We start from the raw sequence: 21,453 nt of genomic DNA, 5'->3' as shown, positions 1-21,453 counted from the left end.
TATGGAAACTACATTTGGGTCATTTCAATCCCGTCTCAGTTCCAACATCTGAAGTTTCTTGTGCCTAAATTACTCTCACTACCAAGCCTTGTGAGTAAATGTGACAGGGGCTTATTTATCATTCGTGTTGCTGTAAGCCCTGGATCACCGCAGCACTTCCGTGGAGCAACATGCTGGAGGAACTCAGGCAGCTTCTACGGAGAGAAATGAACAGCCGAATGTTTGCCCAGAGCTTTCATCAGGTTCCTCCAGTATTTTTGTGTGTGTTGCTCCAAATTTCCAGCATCTGCAGTCTCTCGTGTCTCCAATACTTCCGTGAATGTTAGGATGTGTAAGTGTTAAATATCCATGCATGCAAGCAAGAAGGGCTGGCAGAAGATAAAACAGCTCATTTATTTCCACTGAACTGCTTGGCCAGTGCAGTTTTCCTCTAAAGCTCGCATTTTGATTGGATTTCATCACTCGGACGTTGACGTACTCAAAAATTTTCCACTGGATTAGAAAAAAATCTCAGCAGCCCACCCCTCAAATGCCAATGCAACCCGATCCCTCTCCCTTCACCTGTTACGGCTGCACCAGATTTCTGGCCCGGGCGGGGGGAGGAGGGAGCGGCGCTCGGCCAATCGGCTGCCCGGGCTGAGGTCACGCGGGGGCGAGGCGGGCGCTGGGCAAGTGGTGAAGGTAAACGGCGGCGGATGAGATTTTTTCCTCCCCCTCCCCCGAGCAGCGACGAAGTGGCGAGACGTCAAGCGCTGCCTTTTGCAGCCTTGCAAGGATTCCGTAAAACAAAAGGGCGATGACAACCAAAACATTAGCGGGATCTAACCCCAGCTCGGTGAAGCGGGTGAGTGTTGATTTCTGCTGGCGGCGGGGGTACGGCTCAGCTCGGCTCGGTTGTCCCGACCCCCAGGAGGGGATTTTCCCCTCCGCGCCGCGAACCGGGAGACTGGGATCCCTCCTGGAAGTGGTGGCGACGCGATTTGGAGCGGTGTGCTGGCCCTGCTGGTGTGAAGCAGAGCAAGTGACCGTTACTCGAGGCTCGTGGTGCGCGGAGCGGAGCGGAGCCCAGCCCGGCGGGCGGCGTGCTCTCCTTCCGGTGGGCTTGCGGCGGCGGTGCGGGTTCCTACAGCGCTGGACCCTCTAACTCAACACCGGACCAACGCCTCCTCCTCCCTCCCCCCCCCCCCAACTTCCCTTCCACAACTCTCTACATCGGCGTCTACAACATTTCCGCCCCCTCACCACCACCACCACCACCACCACCACCTCCTTCCTTCCACAACTCTACACCAGCGCTTCAGCAGCCCTTCTCCCTAACTCTGTGCACTGGAGCGGCTGTAACACCCCCATCTCCCTTGCAAACTCTACACCGGCGCTTCCAAAAGTTCCAACAACTACCCCCCCCCCACCTTCCACAGCTCTACACCGGCGCCTTCAACAGCCCTCTTCCCCAACACCCCCATCTCTCTTGCAAACTATACACTGGCGCCCCCCCCCACTTTCCTTCCACAACTACCGGTGCCTTCGACAACCCTGTTCCCCAACACTGTGCATCTCCCTTGCAAAGTCTGTACATCGTGCCTCCAGCAGTCCTCTTCCCCTATTCTGTGCACCAGTGCCTCCAATACCCCCCTCCTGTCTTCTTTAGCTCTGTGACTGTCGCCTCCAACACCAGCACCCTCCCCAACTCTGCACCTGCGCCTCCAACACCGCACCCACACCTCCCTTCCCCAACTCGGTGCATATACAACTCCAACACCAAATTGCCACTTCCCTAAGTCGGTGCTGGTGCTCCTCCCATTGCAGCAACTTTTCTTGACCCCCTCCCCCCCCCCCAGCCAATTGTCTGCACCATGATACTGAACTCTTAGAGTGAGGTAGATCCCTTGCACACTTTATCTTTTAGGACCATTGTCCACTTCATCACTGTCAGCCCCTTATTTCTCTTGTCTTCCACGTTTGATCTGAGAATGCAATGGAGCTTTTGCTGCTTGGGCCACTCGTAATGTTTTATCGTCAAATTGTCCAGAAGGTGTGTCAGCAACAATAGTCAGATGAACTGGGCGTAGGATATCTAATTAAGGAATGCAAGTATTCACTGCACAGATTACATGTATCATGAGTAGAGTTTTTCACTAGGTGCTTGTAAAAAAAACCTGGTCTACGCTTGTTCCTGCCATTTTGACCCAGTTTATCTTCTGTTGCATACTAGCAAAGGAAATTGTTGGTATGGTTGTCACAAACATTTGATTTCTAAAGCAGCTTTCTTTTCAGAAATTTGACTGTAATGTAATTTATCAACCTATTTTTATGAATAATACAAGTTTTGTCTATTAAACTTGTGAGGCAATACTGGTAAAACGTGCTCTGTAAAAGCTGAAGTTTACAATCTATGTTCTCAGCACAAAACAGGAAAGTCTTGCAACAGATTATTATGTTGATGTGGGTTACCACTTCAGAAAGAAATTGAAGGTTATGCTATTTCTATGAGATATTTTTGTGCATCAATTTAAATGAGTTTCACATGTTCTCTTTACATTGTTTTTATAATCTGATTTGGTTTTCCTCCATTCCATGTTACAGAAATGTAGATAAATCCATTGACTCTCACACTTGTATGTAAATTATTTCTCAGATAATAGTTTAATCTTAATTCTGGTGACTGTAGCATTACTGTATTTTGCTTTTGGGGACAAAATGGGTAATAGGTGGGAATTTGGGTCAATTGGGACTTTCAGCTTTGCTCCCTTTTGCGAAATGATCGAAAAGATTGTGCTGTTGAATATCTTTTAGAGCATCCAGAGAATGGCAGATAGTGTAGCTGACAGGTAACTTGAATCATTAATTTAAGCAACAAGACTGTTGTGCTGAAAGTCACTCAAAGATTTATGAATAACATTTTAATGAAGCAATTATGTGTGAGAGAAAATAATTTCAACTCCTACTTAATAATTTTTATTTGTGTTTTTGCCATGTTTTGCAATTATATGACTACAAGGTATGGTTTGGATCATGTTGGGATTCAATGAAACTAACTTCCCAATAAAATGTTTTGAGGTTATCTTCAGTACATTACTAAATGTTTTTTTCTATTCTCTTCATAGGGTCTGTCGTCCTAAACTTTTGCAAATGGTCTTTTAGCCCGGACTTCAGATCATCCTGAGAAATTTGCAAGCATCGCAACAGCTGGGATGTTGCGACAGACTGGAAGTAATAAACGTGGTTTAGGTTTCTCCCGTTTATCCAGTTCAAATTTCTTTGTGTTGCCCAGCTCAGGAAACTGGAGTATGGGCCGAAGTGTCAAGAGTGGTTCTGTCAGCAGCATCAGCTCTAACTCAGACTGTTATGACAATCCAGTTGTGGATCCAGAATACATAATGCAGTTGGTGAATGATGTCAGGAAGTTTGCAGATGTACTGGAGCATTTGAAAGAAGCCTTTCTTTCAGGAGGTAGGTTATTTATTTAATGTTCATTCGTGAATTTCCTGTGAATAAGCTTGCTTTAATGATTTGAAGCAAGCAGCATAGAAATAGTGACAACTTTGGAAGTAGCAACTCAGCCAAAGCCAAAATACTGCTTAAGTTGTTACTTGTGTTCTTGTACAGAGAAACCTTTCCCTGAAGCAAAGTGTTCCTTTAGCCTTGTAGATGCTTTGATCATTCAACTTGTCATCATTCATAAAATTAACTCGTTATTTGTTCAATCCCTGGATATGGGCTTTACTGAAAGAGTCACATTCCTAGATGCCTTGAGAAGGAGGGGTTTTGAACCACAGAAGTTTCTTAAGTGGTGAAGGTGACTCCCACTGTGTTGTTGCCAAGAAATTTTGAGGTATTTTGTTCAGCAGTGATTGAAGAATGCTCATTAAATGTTCAGATCTGAATGGTATGGGTTTTGGGAGCCAGAGCACCATTTGTGTATGTTTTAAAATGTAATGGATGTTGTGAACTTTGACTGCGTTACCCGAATAATGCAATAGAATTTCCTGCAGTATACAGGTGTCCCCCGCTTTTCGAACGTTCGCTTAACGAAACCACACTGTTACGAAAGACCTACATTAGTTCCCTGTTTTCGCTAACAGAAGGTGTTTTCACCATTACGAAAGAAGGCGGCATGCGCCCCGAGCAGCCACTCACCCCCGGATTCGGAACGGCATTCTCGCCGGCATTGCTTAAACACGTTCCTGTGAGCAGCCGTTTATAAGATGAGTTCTAAGGTATCGCAAAAGCCTAAAAGAGCTCGTAAGGGTGTTACACTTAGTGTAAAACTAGACATAATAAAGCATTTTGATCGTGGTGAACGAAGTAAGGACAAATTGAGTTTGGCTTGTGGAAGTTGACGAAGATGATGTTGAAGAGGTTTTGACATCCCATGACCAAGAACTGATAGATGAAGAGCTGATGCAATTGGAAGAGGAAAGGATAACAATCAAAACCGAATGCAGTAACGAACGGGCCGCGGACGGATACCGATTCGCGGAGAATGCAGCGGTGGCTGGAATGCACTCAGCACATCTCTAAGAAAAAAACCGAAATAAACATGCTAATTAATTAGGTGCTGCCTGGCACCTAATTAATTAGCTTGTTTATTTCGGCTTTTATCTTAAAGATGTGCTGGATGCGTCCGGGCTACCGCTGTACCCCTGCATGCTTTGCGAATCGGTATCGGTCGGCGGCCCGGAGGGTGGGGGCCACTGCATCACCCAAACTCTGACGACTCAGTCTCAGACACCATCATCAGTGTGCTTGGCAAGCTGTCTTCCCGATTCCAGTAAGTGATACTACACTGTACGTACATTATTTCTACTTTGTATCGGCTGTATATTTTTACATGTTATTTGGTATGATTTGGCAGCTTCATAGCTTAAAGGTTACTGGAGAGCGCTTGAGTGAGATTTTCTGCCGAGAGCACTTGCACCGTGTTTTTGCTGAGAGCGCTTGCGTGAGATTTTCGCTACGGTGGACAGTGCGGCAATGATTGTGGAAAAGTATTTCTACTTTATATAGGCCGTGTATTTATCATATCATTCCTCCTTTTACTACATGTTACTGTTATTTTAGGTTTTATGTGTTATTTGGCATGATTTGGTAGGTTATTTTTGGGTCTGCGAATGCTCACAAATTTTTCCCATATAAATAAATGGTAATTGCTTCTTCGCTTTACGACATTCCGGCTTACGAACCATTTCATAGGTACGCTGTACCTTCGGATGGTACGGGAAACCTGTATTTCAATTCAGTAATATGAGTGAAAAGAGCAGAAAAGAATACAGGTGAATGAATAGCTTTTGTTTTTGGTGATTTTAAAGTTGAGATCCCATTCATTTGGGTAATGGAAATCGTCATTGCATACTTGTGTGCAGAGATTGTGCAAAAGTTGAAATAGATCATCTTTCCCATTTTGGGCAACCGCTGTCAATTCCTTCCTGTCCCTTAACTCACTTCTTAACACACCAAACTATGTTTCCACCATGTTTGTCGTATAAAATTGATGTAGACTTCCTCTCTTACCTAGTTCCAGGCCTCTGATCCTTGACAGAGGACACTCTCCAGCCCAATTCTCCTGTGGTCCCATATCCCACTGCATCCCTGTCACCACTCCTGACTTTTCTCTTTCCCCTCTCTCCTTTTCCCCACTTCTGATTCCAAGCTTCAGTCCAGCTCCAACCCTTGCTATCTCTTTACTATCCCTGCCTGCCTGTGATGCTGAACAGTCAATCCTCAGCAAAGACTTCCCTTTCAGATCTTTGTGACCGTACCTCCTGCAAATTGGTGAAACCAAGAGTGAACTAGGCAGCCGTTTTGGAGAGCACCTGTACCCTATCCATAATGGCCATCTTGACATTCCAGTTGTTGGTTTGTTGGAAGTTGTTTTAACATTTTCTCACACCTGTACCAACCTGTTTGTCTTCTGCCACAGAGTTCGAGGATAGATGGGAAGAACAACATCATGTATTTGTCTCAGGTAGCTTGCAGTTACCTGAAATCAGAAAATTTGCATACCTGTAGTCCCCTTCCCCACACACTCAATTATCCACCAGATTTTCTTCTCCCTTTGTTCACTTTTCCCATCCTTTCTGCTCATCTTGTTCTATCGGCCCATCTTCCCTTCTCCATCTCATTCCCTCGATCACCTACCATTCTGTACTCCGCCCCACCTATGTACTGGCCATCTTTCCTGGTGCAGAGCCTTGACCTGAAATGTCAGATTACACCCTTAGCTTCCATAGATGTTGCTTGACCTGTTGAGTTCCTCCAACATCCTGTTTTGTTCCAAGTATAAGGGTTTGTTTGGTGTCGTGATTTTTAAAATTAAAATTCCTATACCCATTAAGATAAGCAGGTAATAGTAATGCCAAACATCATAATTTTGCAATAAGGAATTGCAAAACATCAACTTTAAAGAAATAATAAAAATAATTTAGCACTCCCATCTTCCCCCCTCCCCACCCCCTACTTTTACTGCTATTGCTTTCCTCTTTCTCATTTCTGGTGATCATTAACATGTTTAACAGTTTCTTTCCATAACTGCTGCTTGCAAGATTGTTTCCAACATATTCTGTTTTTATTTCTAATTGCCAGCATCTGCAGTTTTTTGATTTCCAGAAATCCCCTAGTTTCCCAGTAAATATAACATAATAACTGAGATTGGATAGCCCTGGGGAGAGTTGATCATGGTGTTCATTTATCGTGTCTACAAGAAAAGAATCTTTCTTTTTTGCTATTATATCACTCTTTCCAGCAAGCTTTCCAACCATGAACTAAACTACCTCTTCTGAATCATACAGAATGCCTTATGCATTTGTAGGTTCTTCCACTCTCCCCCAATGCTGTTTCTTGACTTCGAATTTAAATATTTATATTTTTGCTTCTGCTCTGACGCTGGTTTAGTGTACACAAGCAGGTATTATATATCTAATCTCAGCAGTGAGTGTTTAACTTATCTATATTTCAGCAGAGTAGGAATGCAAAATTTGCCCTTGGTTGTGTATTTAATGAGTTTGCTCACCTAGTTCTCTTGGGAAATTAATGATACTATAAAATATCCAAAAGCCTGTGTGGCATAACATCGAATTGTTCTGCCACAATAGTACTATTTAGCACATCAAATGTATGTCACTTGTTTCAAAGCAATCTGTTCAGATCCATTCCTTGCTATTTTCCTATAACCCTTCAAGCTGATTTCCGCCACTGCCTGTCAAACCAGTTCCCATTTGAAAGTATTGAAATTTGAAAGATTGGCAATATTGGCACCGCACTTAATCAGTAAGTTTTAGATCAATATTGCTTCTTTGCATTCTTAAAATGGTTTTTGCTTGCGTTCTCCCTGCAGTTTTTCACTACTTTCCAAATCCTTGGATTACTGGCTAAACTTCACATGATCTTGTATAGCACCATCAAATAACCTTTCAGTTTATTTGCTTAAATTGAAGCAATTCTGGTTTCTTCAGCTTCAGTTTTTATCTAGAATATCTCAAATCTGGTACTAAATCTCATAAATCCATTTTTATTACCCTCTAAGGCATTCATGTAATTCTGAAAGTCAAAGCAAGACATGCAAAATACTGATGGACATCGGGACGGTGCAAATCGGGCAGCATCCATGGAAATGAATAAACAGTCAACATTTCAGGCCAAAACCTTCCATCAGGACTAGAAAGGAAGTTGGGGAAGAAGCCAGAATAAGAAGGTGTGGGGGGGTGGGGGGGGGGGAAGAGGACAAATTAGAAGATGATAGGTGAAACCGGGGTGGGGTGAAGTAGGAAACTGGAAGGCAATATGTTAAAAAGGTTGAGGAAATAATTCTGGAGCCTTATGAGCACTGAGAAAGAAAGGAAGAGTGTAGATTTTTGACAGATTAGAAATGAATAGATTGTAGATAAAATTAAGGATTATGAATTTTATTTTAACATTTGCTGAACTAATTTTAAGCAAAGTATAAATCATAAACCTCTCCCTAGGTAATTGTTACATTCATTCAAAACATAACCTGTTTTTTCCTCTTGATCTCTGATGCTGTGCATTTCCTGGTTAAAAATATGTTCTGCTTTCTTAAATTACTGGCACAGAACACAAAGATGATTACACTTCATCCCATGTAGTAGGATTCATAACAAATGTTACAAATGTCACAATGCCACAGTAGTACAGTTAAGAGCTATTGTCTTGTAGCTGCAGTCCTGAAGTCTGGTGTGTGTGTGTAGTTTGCATGTTCTTCCTGTGACTGTTTGAGCTTCTTGTAGGTGTTCTGGTTATCTTCTACATTCCAAAGATATGCCTGTGTAAATAGTCCCTACCGTGTAGCATGTGGTAGAATATATTGGGATTAGTATAGTATTGGTGTATATGTTTGCTTGATGTGAACTTGGATAGGCTAGAGTTGTGTAATTCTTATGAACACTCTTGGGAGTGCTTCATTATGGTCTGTGTCATTTCAGAATTGTTTCAACAATCGTGTTATTATCTGTAAAATTGCATCCCTCTGTAGAGCACATCAGCTAAATCTTTGCATTCCTGTTTACTCCCCATGGTACACAAATGGAATTCCAAAGAAGTGTTTCAATTGCTTTGTTCCTGATTCAATTCATGACTGCTGTGTTGTTGCTTCACTGTCATCTGGGTGTTTTTAGCATATCTTAGGTAATGTTAATTACTTTTTAATATTGCTTCAATGTTGAAATGTTTTAAATATGCAGAGGTAAAGCTTTGATTGCCTTAGTTCTCTGGTGTTCTCATTTGTAAACTCCTTTCAGAGAATTAACCACATTGACAGGTTCTGCACAGCAACGCAGAAGTTCAGATAATACAATATGTAATAGAATTTATATTGTTGTATTCCATTCTGCCCATTGAATCTTTGCTGCATCCTAGGGCAATCACATTTAGCCATTTTCCCCTTGTTTCCCTGTGACCTTCCTGATTCTGACTATCTGTATACACCAGGGTTAACTTAACAGTGGTTAATTAATCGACCATTGCATCTTTGGAATGTGGCGGTGGGGGGGGCGGAGGGAAGCTATAGCGTCCTGGGAAAACCTATGTGGTCACAGTGAGAATGTGCAAATTTTAAACCTTTTGGCAAATGATTATTCCTCAAGTAGTATCACTATTATGAGCCTATTACAGCTCGGGGTGTTCAAGTGTTCAATTTTGGTGCTGTCTACAAGGAGTTTGCACATTCTGTCTGTGAACCATGTGGGTTTCCTCCAGGTGCTCTGGTCTCTTCCCACAATCCAAAGATAGGTTGATTGATCATTGTAAATTGTTCTGTGATTAAGCTAGAGTTAAATAGGTGGGCAACAAGGTGGTGCTGTATCTCAAAATAAATTAGCATTTTGACTTTTTGTATCACTTTGTAAGATCTTACTGTGCTACTAGCTTTACCTGTGCTGATGTAATTGTACTGTGGAGAGCATTCTAACTGGCTGCATCACCGTCTGGTATGGGGGAGGAGGGGGGAGACACTGCACAGGATCGAAATAAGGTGCCTAAAGTTGTAAACTCAGTCAGCTTCATCATGGGCACTAGTCTCCCCAGCATCCAGGAAATCTTCAAGGAACAATACTGCCAAAAGGCTGTATCCACCATTAAAGAATCCAGTCACCCAGGACATGCCCATTTCTCATTGATGCCATCAGGGAGGAGGTGCAGGAGCCTGAAGGCACACATTCAATGATTCAGGAATAGCTTCTTCTCTGCCATCAGATTTTTGAATAGACATTGAACCCATGAATACCACCCTTCTGCTTTTTTTTCCTCTTTTTGAACTACATGTTTAATTTAACACACATATACATATTCTGTAATATATCATTATTTATGCAGTGTACTGCTGTAATATAACAACAAATTTCATGGCATATGCCAGGGGTAATAATTCTGATTCACAGTATTTGGTTTTGTGGTGTTTCGGAATGCCTAGATCTGTCACTTGTATAGTTTCTATGTTGAAGCTTATGCTTTTGAAAAATATATTCTTGGGATTTGGAAGAACTTCATTTAATAAGCAAACAACAGGAATTCTGCAGATGCTGGAAATTCAAGCAACACACATCAAAGTTGCTGGTGAACGCAGCAGGCCAGGCAGCATCTCTAGGAAGAAGTGCAGTCGACGTTTCAGGCCGAGACCCTTCGTCAGACCCGGAGGCTGGTGGGGTGGTAGGTGAGGACCAGGGGAACCCTATTCCTGGTGGAAACTCCTCCATCTCCACCGCATCTGCTCTCAGGATGAGGCTTTTCATTCTAGGACGAGGGAGATGTCTTCTTTTTTTAAAGAAAGGGGCTTCCCTTCCTCCACTATCAACTCTGCTGTTAAACGCATCTCCCCAATTTCACGTATATCTGCTCTCACTCCATCCTCCCGCCACCCCACTAGGAATAGGGTTCCCCTGGTCCTCACCTACCACCCCACCAGCCTCCGGGTCCAATATATCATTCTCCATAACTCCCGCCACCTCCAACAGAATCCCACCACTAAGCACATCTTTCCCTCCTCCCCCCCTGCATTCCACAGGGATCGCTCCCTACGCAACTCCCTTGTCCATTCGTTCCCCCCATCCCTCCCCACTGATCTCCCTCCTGGCACTTATCCGTGTAAGCAGAACAAGTGCTACACATGCCCTTACACTTCCTCCCTTACCACCATTCAGGACCCCAAACAGTCCTTCCAGGTGAGGCAACACTTCACCTGTGAGTCGACTGGGGTGATATACTGCATCCGGTGCTCCCGATGTGGCCTTTTATATATTGGCGAGACCCGACGCAGACTGGGAGACCGTTTGCTGAACATCTACGCTCTGTCCGCCAGAAAAAGCAGGATCTCCCAGTGGCCACACATTTTAATTCCACATCCCATTCCCATTCTGACATGTCTATCCACGGCCTCCTCTACTGTAAAGATGAAGCCACACTCAGGTTGGAGGAACAACACCTTATATTCTGTCTGGGTAGCCTCCAACCTGATGGCACGAACATTGACTTCTCTAACTTCCGCTAAGGCCCCACCTCCCCCTCGTACCCCATCTGTTACTTATTTTTATGCACACATTCTTTCTCTCACTCTCCTTTTTCTCCCTCTGTCCCTCTGAATATACCTCTTGCCCATCCTCTGGGTCCCCCCCCCCCCCCGGTCTTTCTTCCCGGACCTCCTGTCCCATGATCCTCTCGTATCCCCTTTTGCCTATCACCTGTCCAGCTCTTGGCTCCATCCCTCCCCCTCCTGTCTTCTCCTATCATTTTGTATCTCCCCCTCCCCCTCCAACTTTCAAATCCCTTACTCACCCTTCCTTCAGTTAGTCCTGACGAAGGGTCTCGGCCTGAAACGTCGACTGCACCTCTTCCTAGAGATGCTGCCTGGCCTGCTGCGTTCACCAGCAACTTTGATGTGTGTTGCCATAGTTTGGCCAAATTGCTTTTGAACTATTTAACTCTGAATGAGTAATTAGACGACATTGCTCACGTAATTTGGTTTGAACTGTCATTTTTTGGCTAAATGAAAGGTATACCCGCGAAAGGGATATTGCTACCAAAAAAAATCTTTTAAATGATGTAATTTATTCCAATTTGGTGTTGAACAAAACCCTTAAAAATTAAGCTTTATGGCCTAATCAAGTGCAGAAAGTTGAAATATAAAATCTAACTTCAGTGATGTTTTTTGAATGTTTACACTCAATTCTCTTTTCCCGAGTGTGGACCCAAAACCTGCGTTTTGCCTTGTCTTGCTGTAATCCCACCTCATTTTTTCCAGTTTCTCACAAAATAGACAGGGCTTGCATTGTGGCAGGACTACATCATCTCAACCAATCACAGTCCAATTTTTCAGTCACTTGTCCATGCCTGGCTTTCAGCCTGGTGTATGTTGCTTTCTCCTCCTCTCTCCCTTCATAAACCTCAGGTCTTAAATCTTCATAAATTATAGGAAGAATAGACCAATGCATAATCTGGCAGAGCTATGAGGAATGACTCAGACAGCAAAGCAAACATAGACTCAATGAACTGAATGGCTTCTTTTGTAAGCAATTAAATATTCTATGCATCTTGCTTTCAAGATTTTCATGAGATTCTTATGATTGTACAATCTGAAAAATATAGGCCCTACTTAGGTTTTCATGCTGAACTGAACTATGAAGAGTGTCTAACAATTGAATTATCTTCCTGTTTTAATTTTTTTGGTATGTTCTCACTGAACAATTTTTTGTGTCTTGAATGTGTAGGCATTGGGGCACATCTTTTACCTAATCTACTCCCACTTTAGGCAATTTCTCTGTTTTAACCCAGAGGAGAAGTAATGGTGGTTGTATATAATTTTTTTCAAATCAGAGTCTGAAGCCATGGATGAGAACCTAGAGATGGGGACATTCCAATGGACTTTCTTTTCTTGAACTGGATAGTAAATATTACATGTTTGGGAGGTGCTTCTGAAGCTGTGATGAGTTGCTGCTATATACTTTACAGATGGCCCATGCCACAGACACGGTGCACCAGAAGAAAATGAATGCTTAAAATAAAAGAAGGAATGTCATCAATCAGTTCTGGAATTGCACTCATCAGGCAGATGGAATATTCTATCAAAATTTTAGTTTTTACTTTTACAACTTCAGAATTAATTTGGCCAATCAGTTTCTGTCTGGTTTTGTCCAATAGCGTTCTGCAGAGATGTGCTGCTGAATGTTACAAGGATTGTTTGTACACCTATGCCTCTTGGAAATATTCACACTACAGATATATCTGTTACTTATCAGCCATAGCTTGAAAGCTGCTTGTAGGCTTAGACTGTCATTTTCTGAGGAATTACAGTTAGAAGGATTATCCAGGTGATGGTAATTGAAGCAGCTGAAGATGGTTGGAACTAGGACATTTTTCTATACAATATTACAATTTTTTTCATTAGGCTGCGATTGACATCCAAGAAGTAAGAAAGACAACTGTCTTTTTGTGTTACATTCAGTGGATGGTTTTCCCTTTGATTCGATTGGCTTCAATTTTGCTAAAGCTCCTTGGTGCAAAACTTGGTTAAATGCTGTCTTAACTTTTTCATTCTTCACCCCGGTATTTAAATTTTTTGATTATTTTTACCTCATAAGGCATATCACTGATTTAGGTCATTCTCTCCATTGTTTCTGCTGTGCCATTCAATCAGGCTGATTTATTTCTCTCCCCCCCCCCCCCCCCACCTCATTTTCCAGTCTTCTCCCTATAACCTTACTATCAACCTCCGCTTTAGATATGCGCAATTTCTCGGCCTCCGCAACTGCCTGTGGGAATTAATTCCTCAACCTCTAGCTAAAGAAATTCCTCATCATCTCTGCTTTAGAGGAAATTCCTCTTATTCTGGGGCTTTTTCCTCCAATCCTTCTATCTAGGCCTTCCAATATTTGGTAGGTTTCATTCAGATCCCTCCATCCTCTGACTCCAGTAAGTACAGGGCCAGAGCCGTCAAACATTTCTCACATATTAACATTCTCAACTCAGAATCAATCTTGTAAACCTCACCTGGATCCTCCAGCACATCGATCCTTAAATATGGGACCTCCTTAGTGCAAAAGGTTTAGGTAGGGCAGAATTTGTTGGGTGTGTCTGGAAAGGATTCCTGATGCAGTATATGGACAAGCTAACTAAAAGAAAGGCCATACTGGATCTAGTACAAGACAATGAACGTGGTCAGGTGATGGACCTCTCTATGGATGAGCATTTCAGAGCTCCCTAACCTTTCGCACAGCCATGGACAAAGATAGGAGCAGACAATATGAGAAAGTATCTAATTGGCGGAGGGCTAATTTCAAAGTTATTAGTCAGGAAATTGGGAGAGTAAATTCAGTATAAATATTCTCGGGGAAGTACATAGCAGAAATGTGGTTGGTTTGGAACCACTTGCTTGAGGTTCTGCGTAGGTTTATCCCCTGATACAAGGAAAGGATAGTACAATAAAGGAGTCACAGCTGATGATAAAGGTGGAACGTTTAGTTAAGAGGAAGAAGGACGTATACTTAAGTTTTACAAAACAAAAATCAAGCAAGCCTCTTGAGAATTGTAAGGTATCAGACATCCCACCCTGCAAAAACTCATTTCAGGGAGGTAGCATCATCAATTTGCGGGAGACTTCCGGGAGAGGTGGGATGTCTGCAATAGAGTAGCTCCTTAACAGCTAGCCAGCTAGTTTAAATAACGTTAGCTATGCTAATGAACGACTGACACCTGTTAAACTCACCACGTCTTTTGCAGTCTTAACCCACCATGGGCAATAGAAAAGTCACTGTTGCAAATAGTGCAGCGAGCAACACTGTCATTATTTTTGACCCCTATTAGGCAGGGGTACACTTTAGTGTAGTCTGGGGTGACGTACGTTTTATGTTTTCTTTTGGAACACTCTGCCACTCTGACTTTTTTTGGAACTCTCTCGCTCTTGCTCTCGCGCTTTCTTGCTCTCACCCTCTCTTGCGCTTGCTTTCGTGCGCTCTCTCGCGCTGGCTTTCTTGCTCTCTTGCGCGCGTTCTCTTATGCTCGCGCTCAAAAAAATCAATTTTTGGGACATTGTATATAATTTGCAGGCATCAGGGAGCCACTATTAATTTGCGGGAGACTCCCAGACCTTCTGGGAGAGGTGGGATGTCTGAGGTATGCATGAAGGAGTCACAAAAGAGACTGCATTGTCTATCCTCCTTGTTATTTCCTTAAGGTATTCCAACAGCTTTGTCGGGCATGATTTCCCCTAAAAGCTGATTTGGACCTATTTTAATTTGTGCTTCGAAATACCCTGAAACCTCATCCATAATAATGGACTTTAAAATCTTACCAACTACTGAAGACAGGCTAATTAGCCCACAATCTCTTGTTTTTTGCCTCCCTCCCTTATAAGGAGGGAAAGAGAGAGTTTTTTTCCCAGTTCTCTGGAACCATTCTGACTCTAGTGATTACTAAATAATCATGATTCTTAAATGATCACTACTGATGCTTCCACAGTCTTTTTAGCTACCAATTTCAGAACACAAGCCCATTTGATCAGGTAAATTTCAGTTTCCCCAGCACCCTCTTAGTAATAAGAACTATGTTCACCTCTCTCCCTCTCTTCCCCCCTCCCCCCCAACGCTTAAATTTCTGGCACATTGACGTCATCTACGGAGAAAACTGATGTAAAATAGTCATTTAGTTCATCCGCCATATCTGCCATTCTCCATTACTACCTCTCCAGCATCATTTTACGCACTCCCATGTCCAGTCTTTCACTTTATATACAGTAGATTCTGGATTAATTGGGCCATTGGTTAATCAGAGCAGCCGCTTATTTGGGACAACTCTTAAATAACAAAAACAATTTGAGAAAATAGCCAGGTTTCACTTCATTTATTTGGGATGCTGCCGCTTAATTGGGACAGGAGACTTGCTGAACAGTTTCTAACTAGAGTCAGTCACCTGCACTTGTGTGGCTGTTGGACACTACGTGCTTGGAGTGTGCAGTTTTTAAATAGCATCAGTTGCACGTGTTTGTGTTCAAAAAGCAGTGATTTTTGCCACAGCAGACAATTCAGAACTGTTTTGCTCACTATGTATTCAAACATTCTAGGTTGCAGATACCAGAAATCGCCGGGAGTGAAAATGAAACTATTTCACTACTTCATCTGGTTAGGAACTATGAAGAATTTGAAAATGACAGTCATCTTAAATGTCACAATGAAAATGAAGATTTGGAGGATACAGTTTTCAAAAACATTGCATGAAGGCAGTCCATTATCTGCACTAGGTGTCCGCGCTGATTTTGTTCACTTACAGTCTATGAAAAGAACACTGCAGCATACACTGGATGAATTCTTCCAATAACTATTTTTCTAAGCTCCATGTATGTATCCAGGAGTCTCTTAAAAGACCCTATCGTTATCGTTTCCGCCTCCACCACCCCCGCCGGCAGCCCATTTCACGCATTCACCACTCTCTGCATTTTTAAAAAAACTTACCCTTGACATCTCCTCTGTACCTACTTCCAAGCACCTTAAAAATATGCCCTCTCATGCTAGCCATTTCAGCCCTGGGAAAACCCTCTGACTATCCACACAATCAATGCCTCTCATTATCTTCTACACCTCTATCAGGTCACCTCTCATCCCCTGTCGCTCCAAGGAGAAAGGCTGACTTCACTCAACGTATTCTTATAAGGTATGCTGCCCAATCCAGGCAACATCCTTGTAAATCTCCTCTGCACCCTTTCTATGGTTTCCATGTCCTTCCTGTAATGAGCGACCAGAATTGAGCACAGTACTCCAAGTGGGGTCTGACCAGGGTCCTATATAGCTGCAACATTACCTCTCAGCTCTTAAACTCAATCCCACGGTTGATGAAGGCCAATGCACCTTATGCCTTCTTAACCACAGAGTCAACCTACACCAAAGCTTTCGGTGTCCTATGGACTCGGACCTCAAGATCCTTCTGATCCTCCACACTGCCAAGAGTCTTACCATTAATACTATATTCTGCCATCATATTTACCCTACCAAAATGAACTACCTCACACTTATCTGGGTTGAATTCCATTTGCCACTTCTCAGCCCAGTTTTGCATCCTATCAATGTCCCACTGTAACCTCTGACAGCCTTCCATACTATCCACAACACCACCAACCTTTGTGTCATCAGCAAATTTACTAACCCATCCCTCCACTTCCTCATCCAAGTCATTGATAAAAATCACGAATAGAAGGGGTCCCAGAACAGATTCCTGAGGCACACCACTGGTCACCGACCTCGATACAGAATATGACCCATCTACAACTACTCTTTGCCTTCTGTGGGCAAACCAGTTCTGGATCGACAAAGCAATGTCCCCTTGGATCCCATGCCACCTTCCTTTCTCAATAAGCCTTGCATTGGGTACATTATCAAATGCCTTGCTGAAATCCATATACACTACATCTACGGCTCTACCTTCATCAATGTGTTTAGTCACATCCTCAAAAATTCCAGTCAGGCTCGTAAGGCATGACCTGCCTTTGACAAAGCCATGCTGACTATTCCTAATCATATTATGCCTCTGCAAATGTTCATAAATCCTGCCTCTCAGGATCTTCTCCATCAACTTGCCAACTACTGAAGTAAGACTCACTGGCCTACAATTTCCTGGGCTATCTCTACTCTCTCTTGAATGACAGAACAACATCCGCAACCCTCCAATCCTCCAGAACCTCTCCCGTCCTCATTGATGATGCACAGATTATCACCAGAGGCTCAGCAGTCTCCTCCCTAGGTTCCCACAGTAGCCTGGGGTACAACCCGTCTGATCCTGGTGACTTACCCAACTTGATGCTTTCCAAAAGCACCAGCACATTCTCTTCCTTAATATTTACATGCTCAAGCTTTTCAGTCCACTGCAAGTCATCCATACTATCACCAAGACTCTTTTTTCTTGGGATCTAATTTATTCTCTATTTCATTTAAGTACTTAATTTATTACTCAGTTACACCGTAGTTTCTCTTTTTTTTAAATACCTTTTAAATTATTTCTATGGAACTTCAGCTGATTGGGGCAGCCGCTTAATTGGCTGAAATGTATTGGTCCTGATGTGTCCCGATTAACTGGTATCCACTATGTTCGGAAAAAATTATGGTATCTTCTTGTATTATTCCCTAGCGTACCTTGACATTTCATCTTTTCTCCCCTTGTGGCTTTTTTAATTGCCTTCTGTTAGTTTTTTAAAAGTTTCCCAATTCTCTTAATTTCCTGCTACTATTTGCAATATTGTATGCCCCCTCCTTTTATGCTGGCTTTGACTTCCCTTACCACCTTGCCTCATCCTCGTACTCCCTTTAGAATGTGTTGTCGCCTTTGGGATGAAATAATCCTGCATTTTCTGAATTACTTCCTGAAGCTCTTGTTGTTGTACTCTACCATCATCCCTGCCAGGGTCACTTGCCAACCAATTTGGTCATCTCCTTTTCTCATGCCTCTATAGTTACCTTTTACTCAACTGTAAAACCAATGGATTTTTTCTTCCTCCCAAATTGCTGGGTGAATTCTATTATATTGTAATCACGGTCTCCTAAGGGTTCCTTTACCTTAAGTACTCTAATCAAATCTGGTTCATTGTATGAAACCAAATGTAGAATTGCCATTTCCCAAATCTACTGTTCAGAGGCTGCATATAACTCCCATCAGGGTCTTTTTACCTTTGCGGTTTCTTAACTCTATTCACAAGGATTCTGCACCTTTCTAAGGATTTGATTTTGTGCTTTTAACTAACTGAGCCACCCCACCACCTCTGCCATCTACTTTTTGATAGGATGTTTAGCTGTGGTCTTTCAGCCATGACTAATGTCCACATCGTACTTGCCAATTTCACTGTGTGCATTCAAATATAACAGCTTTCATCCTGTAGTCACCACTCTTCTTCTCAAGTTTGTCTCCATGTTGTCTGAAGTTAATTTTTTTTCCTAAACTTTGTCTTTTTTAAATTCTGGATACTTCAGTAACTTCCTCTGCACTACTACTTCCTTTGACTCTATCCATATGTTTACTGTCTGTTGAGCCAATAGCCTCCACGATCTAGTTTACTAAAGCCGTATCCACGGCCCTTGTTATGTGATTCGCCAGGACCCTTGTCTCAGTATGGTTCAGTTGGACCCCGTCCCATCAGAACAGTTCCCTGCTTCCACAATATTGGTGCCAGTGTTCCACCTATTTAAGCCAACCTCCTTTACTAATCCTTGAGCCACAAATTTAACCCTCTAATTTTATTGACCTTTTGCCAATTTGAACATGGCTCTGGAAGCATTACAGAGATGATTACATTTTAGGTTCTACTTTTTAATTTAGTTCCTAGCTGTTCACATTTCCTCAGCAGAACCTCTTTCCTTATTCATGTTGTTGGGACCCACAAGGAGCACAACAACTGGATCTTTCCCATCCTGGTCCAAATTCCTCTTCAGGTCAGACATAGTGTCCCGAACCCAGGCACCAGGCAGGCAATGCAGCCTGTGAGGCTCATGATCCTTGTGACAGAGAATTGTGTTTGTTCCCCTGACTATACTATCACCAAATACAACTGTCTTTCCTTTCTCTCTCTCTCCTCTTTTCCCCCTGCCCCCCCCCCACCCTTGAATAGCTTCCTGAACCATGGAGTCACACTTGGGTTGCTCATGTTTGCTACAACTCACACTCTCATCTGCACAAGCAGCAAGAATCTCAGACCTGTTTGACAAGCTCAAGGACTGGGGTTCCTCCGATATTCCCTAACCTGCCTCAAATACTGTTACACTCTCTTATCCCTAACCACAAACAGAAATTGAAGTAGTTATTCCAATGCCTCTTGAATCATAGCAACATTCTCCCACTCCCTGGTCTGTCATAGTGTTTGAATCTTAGATTCCACGTCATCAAGTTTGAACCAGAGTTCCTCAACTAACCAACGCTTGCTGTAGATATATATTAGTGATTGTAATTTGGTGCTCAACTGCAATGAGCTAAATTATTGTAGGATTGTGCAAATAGTATATCAGAGGAGATTGCTAATAACACTTGAGTATCACTTTGATTGTCCGTGAGTTTGGTCCATATCTTCTTTGTAACACAGAAGGAGGCTACTTGACCCATTGAGTCTATTTTGGCTCATAAAACAATTCCGCTCCTCTACTTATATTCCTTATAACCTACTCTTACAACATTCAGTCATTTCCCTTGGATTCTCCCACTTCCCTGCCCACTGGGAATAAATTACTATAGCCATTAATTGCTAATAACTCAATTTTTCAAATGTGGAGGAAACCTACAAGGAGAACATACAAACACAATACAGACAGCACAGGTCAATATTGACCCCAAGTTTTGGCACTATTAGTTTTGTCACTCTGCTGACTGAGATACCACACCAGGATTTTCTTGGGGTGTGCATTGGGCCCAAGCATCTTCAGGTGCTTCATCAATGACCAACCTTCCATAATAAGGTTAGACCAAAATGGGTACATTATTAATGACTGTGTAATATTAATTCCCTTTGTAAATGCAAGTAAATGCCCTGTAGCGAGAATTGGACAGAACTTGAGCATCCATAGGTGAATCCAGCAACCGATATTCGGATGTTGGAATACATTAACCTCCCCTCATAGCGATGATATTTATATAGCTAGTCAATTGGGCATCTGGTCCCAGGAGTCTAAGCGACTTGCCTTCTGACTTCTTGAAGCATTTTCACCATCTATAAGGTGGAAGTGAGAAGCATGATTGAATGATCTCTGCTTAGCTGGTAAAGTACAATTCTGCCAACTCAAAGCTCCACGCTATCCAGGACAGAAATAAGCTTGGTTGATAGCCTGTCCATCACCCTGTACATTTAGTCTCTTCACCACTGGCAGATCATGGATTCTGTTTCTACCAGTCATAGAATACTTGACCAATAGACTGTTCAGTTGCAGCTCTCAGATCTGCAACCTCTACCCCTGAACTTCAGCCACTGCATTGAAATCTTTGATTCCTTCCCCAGCTGCACTGTGATTGCCTTCACTGGAAGGACAGCAGCATTTCAAGGCAGTTCACCCATATTTTTTGAGAGGGGTGGGAAATAAATGCAGGTCTTGCATTTATGTCCAGATCCTAAATTGAAGTTGACTTTTTTTCCCCGAACAGGAAAAGTTAGGCAACTTTCCAAATTATTACGATTAAAAACTATAGAAATGCAGCTCATTCTGGAACCTTTCAGCATGAGAATCAGAATGTGATTGGGTTTCAGTTTGTATCAGGTGTTCTCAGCCTTTTGGTGCTATCATGTGTTGGTTTAAAAAAAAAATAGGCTAAAGGCTGGTTTCTGTGATTAAAAGGACCCACTAGTGGAAGAGACAGTTTTGAATGCCTTTGCCGTTCCACCATTAGAGTTGGGGATATTCTTGAAGTTTGCAACGTGCCTTCTCTCCTGTCCTTGACAAACTCTCATTTGCCTGAGCAAACAAGTAAGCAAAATAATTACACTGCAAAAGTACTTTTGGCTGTAATCTTCTTTGTTAAATCCTGTTGTGGTGAAAGGCACTAAATCAGTGCAGATCTCTTTTTCTTCTTTCTCTAACTGCCATTTGCAGGGAAGAGTGTCACTAATGTGTCATTTGATGGCTTATAGGTGTTTGCAATCTTATAATTGACCCACAAAATATCAGTGAAATTAGTTGCATATAACATATCCATCTCGCTGACAGTCAACACTAGTGCAGCTCAGAGATGTGTGCTTAGCTCCTTGCTCTACTCTCTCTGCACCATGACTGTGTGGCTAGGACAGCTCCAATGCTATCTATAAATTTGCTGACAACAGAACTGTTGTTGGCAGAATTTCAGATGATGAATAGAGGAACGAGATATCAGCAAGTTGAGCGGTGTCAGAGCAGCAACCTTGCACTCGTAAGACCAAAGAACTGATTGTGGACTTCAGTCAGAAAGGGTAAGATGAAGGAACACACACCAGTCCTCATAGAGGGATTAGAAGTGGAAAGA

At 42.6% G+C, this 21,453-nt stretch overlaps 1 protein-coding gene across 3 annotated transcripts in view; it reads left to right on the top strand.

The window, feature by feature from the left end:
• The first annotated feature begins 373 nt into the window (after positions 1-373).
• The window catches only part of LOC140205793 (rho GTPase-activating protein 29-like), a 73,130-nt gene continuing 52,050 nt past the window's right edge, over positions 374-21,453 (top strand). Inside the window, exons 1-2 of one of the 3 annotated variants that reach the window (XM_072273481.1) lie at positions 374-681; positions 3,105-3,450. In XM_072273481.1, the coding sequence (XP_072129582.1) occupies positions 3,192-3,450 (259 nt within the window). In that variant the 5' untranslated portion in view covers positions 374-681; positions 3,105-3,191. Of the gene's footprint in view, positions 845-1,954; positions 2,033-3,104; positions 3,451-21,453 lie in introns of those variants that run through there. The other 2 variants (XM_072273478.1, XM_072273480.1) reach the window with 2 other exon arrangements.

Source organism: Mobula birostris, chromosome 12 (assembly GCF_030028105.1).
Source record: "Mobula birostris isolate sMobBir1 chromosome 12, sMobBir1.hap1, whole genome shotgun sequence".
Taxonomy (NCBI): Eukaryota; Metazoa; Chordata; class Chondrichthyes; order Myliobatiformes; family Myliobatidae; genus Mobula; species Mobula birostris.
This window is presented reverse-complemented; position numbering and strand designations above follow the sequence as displayed.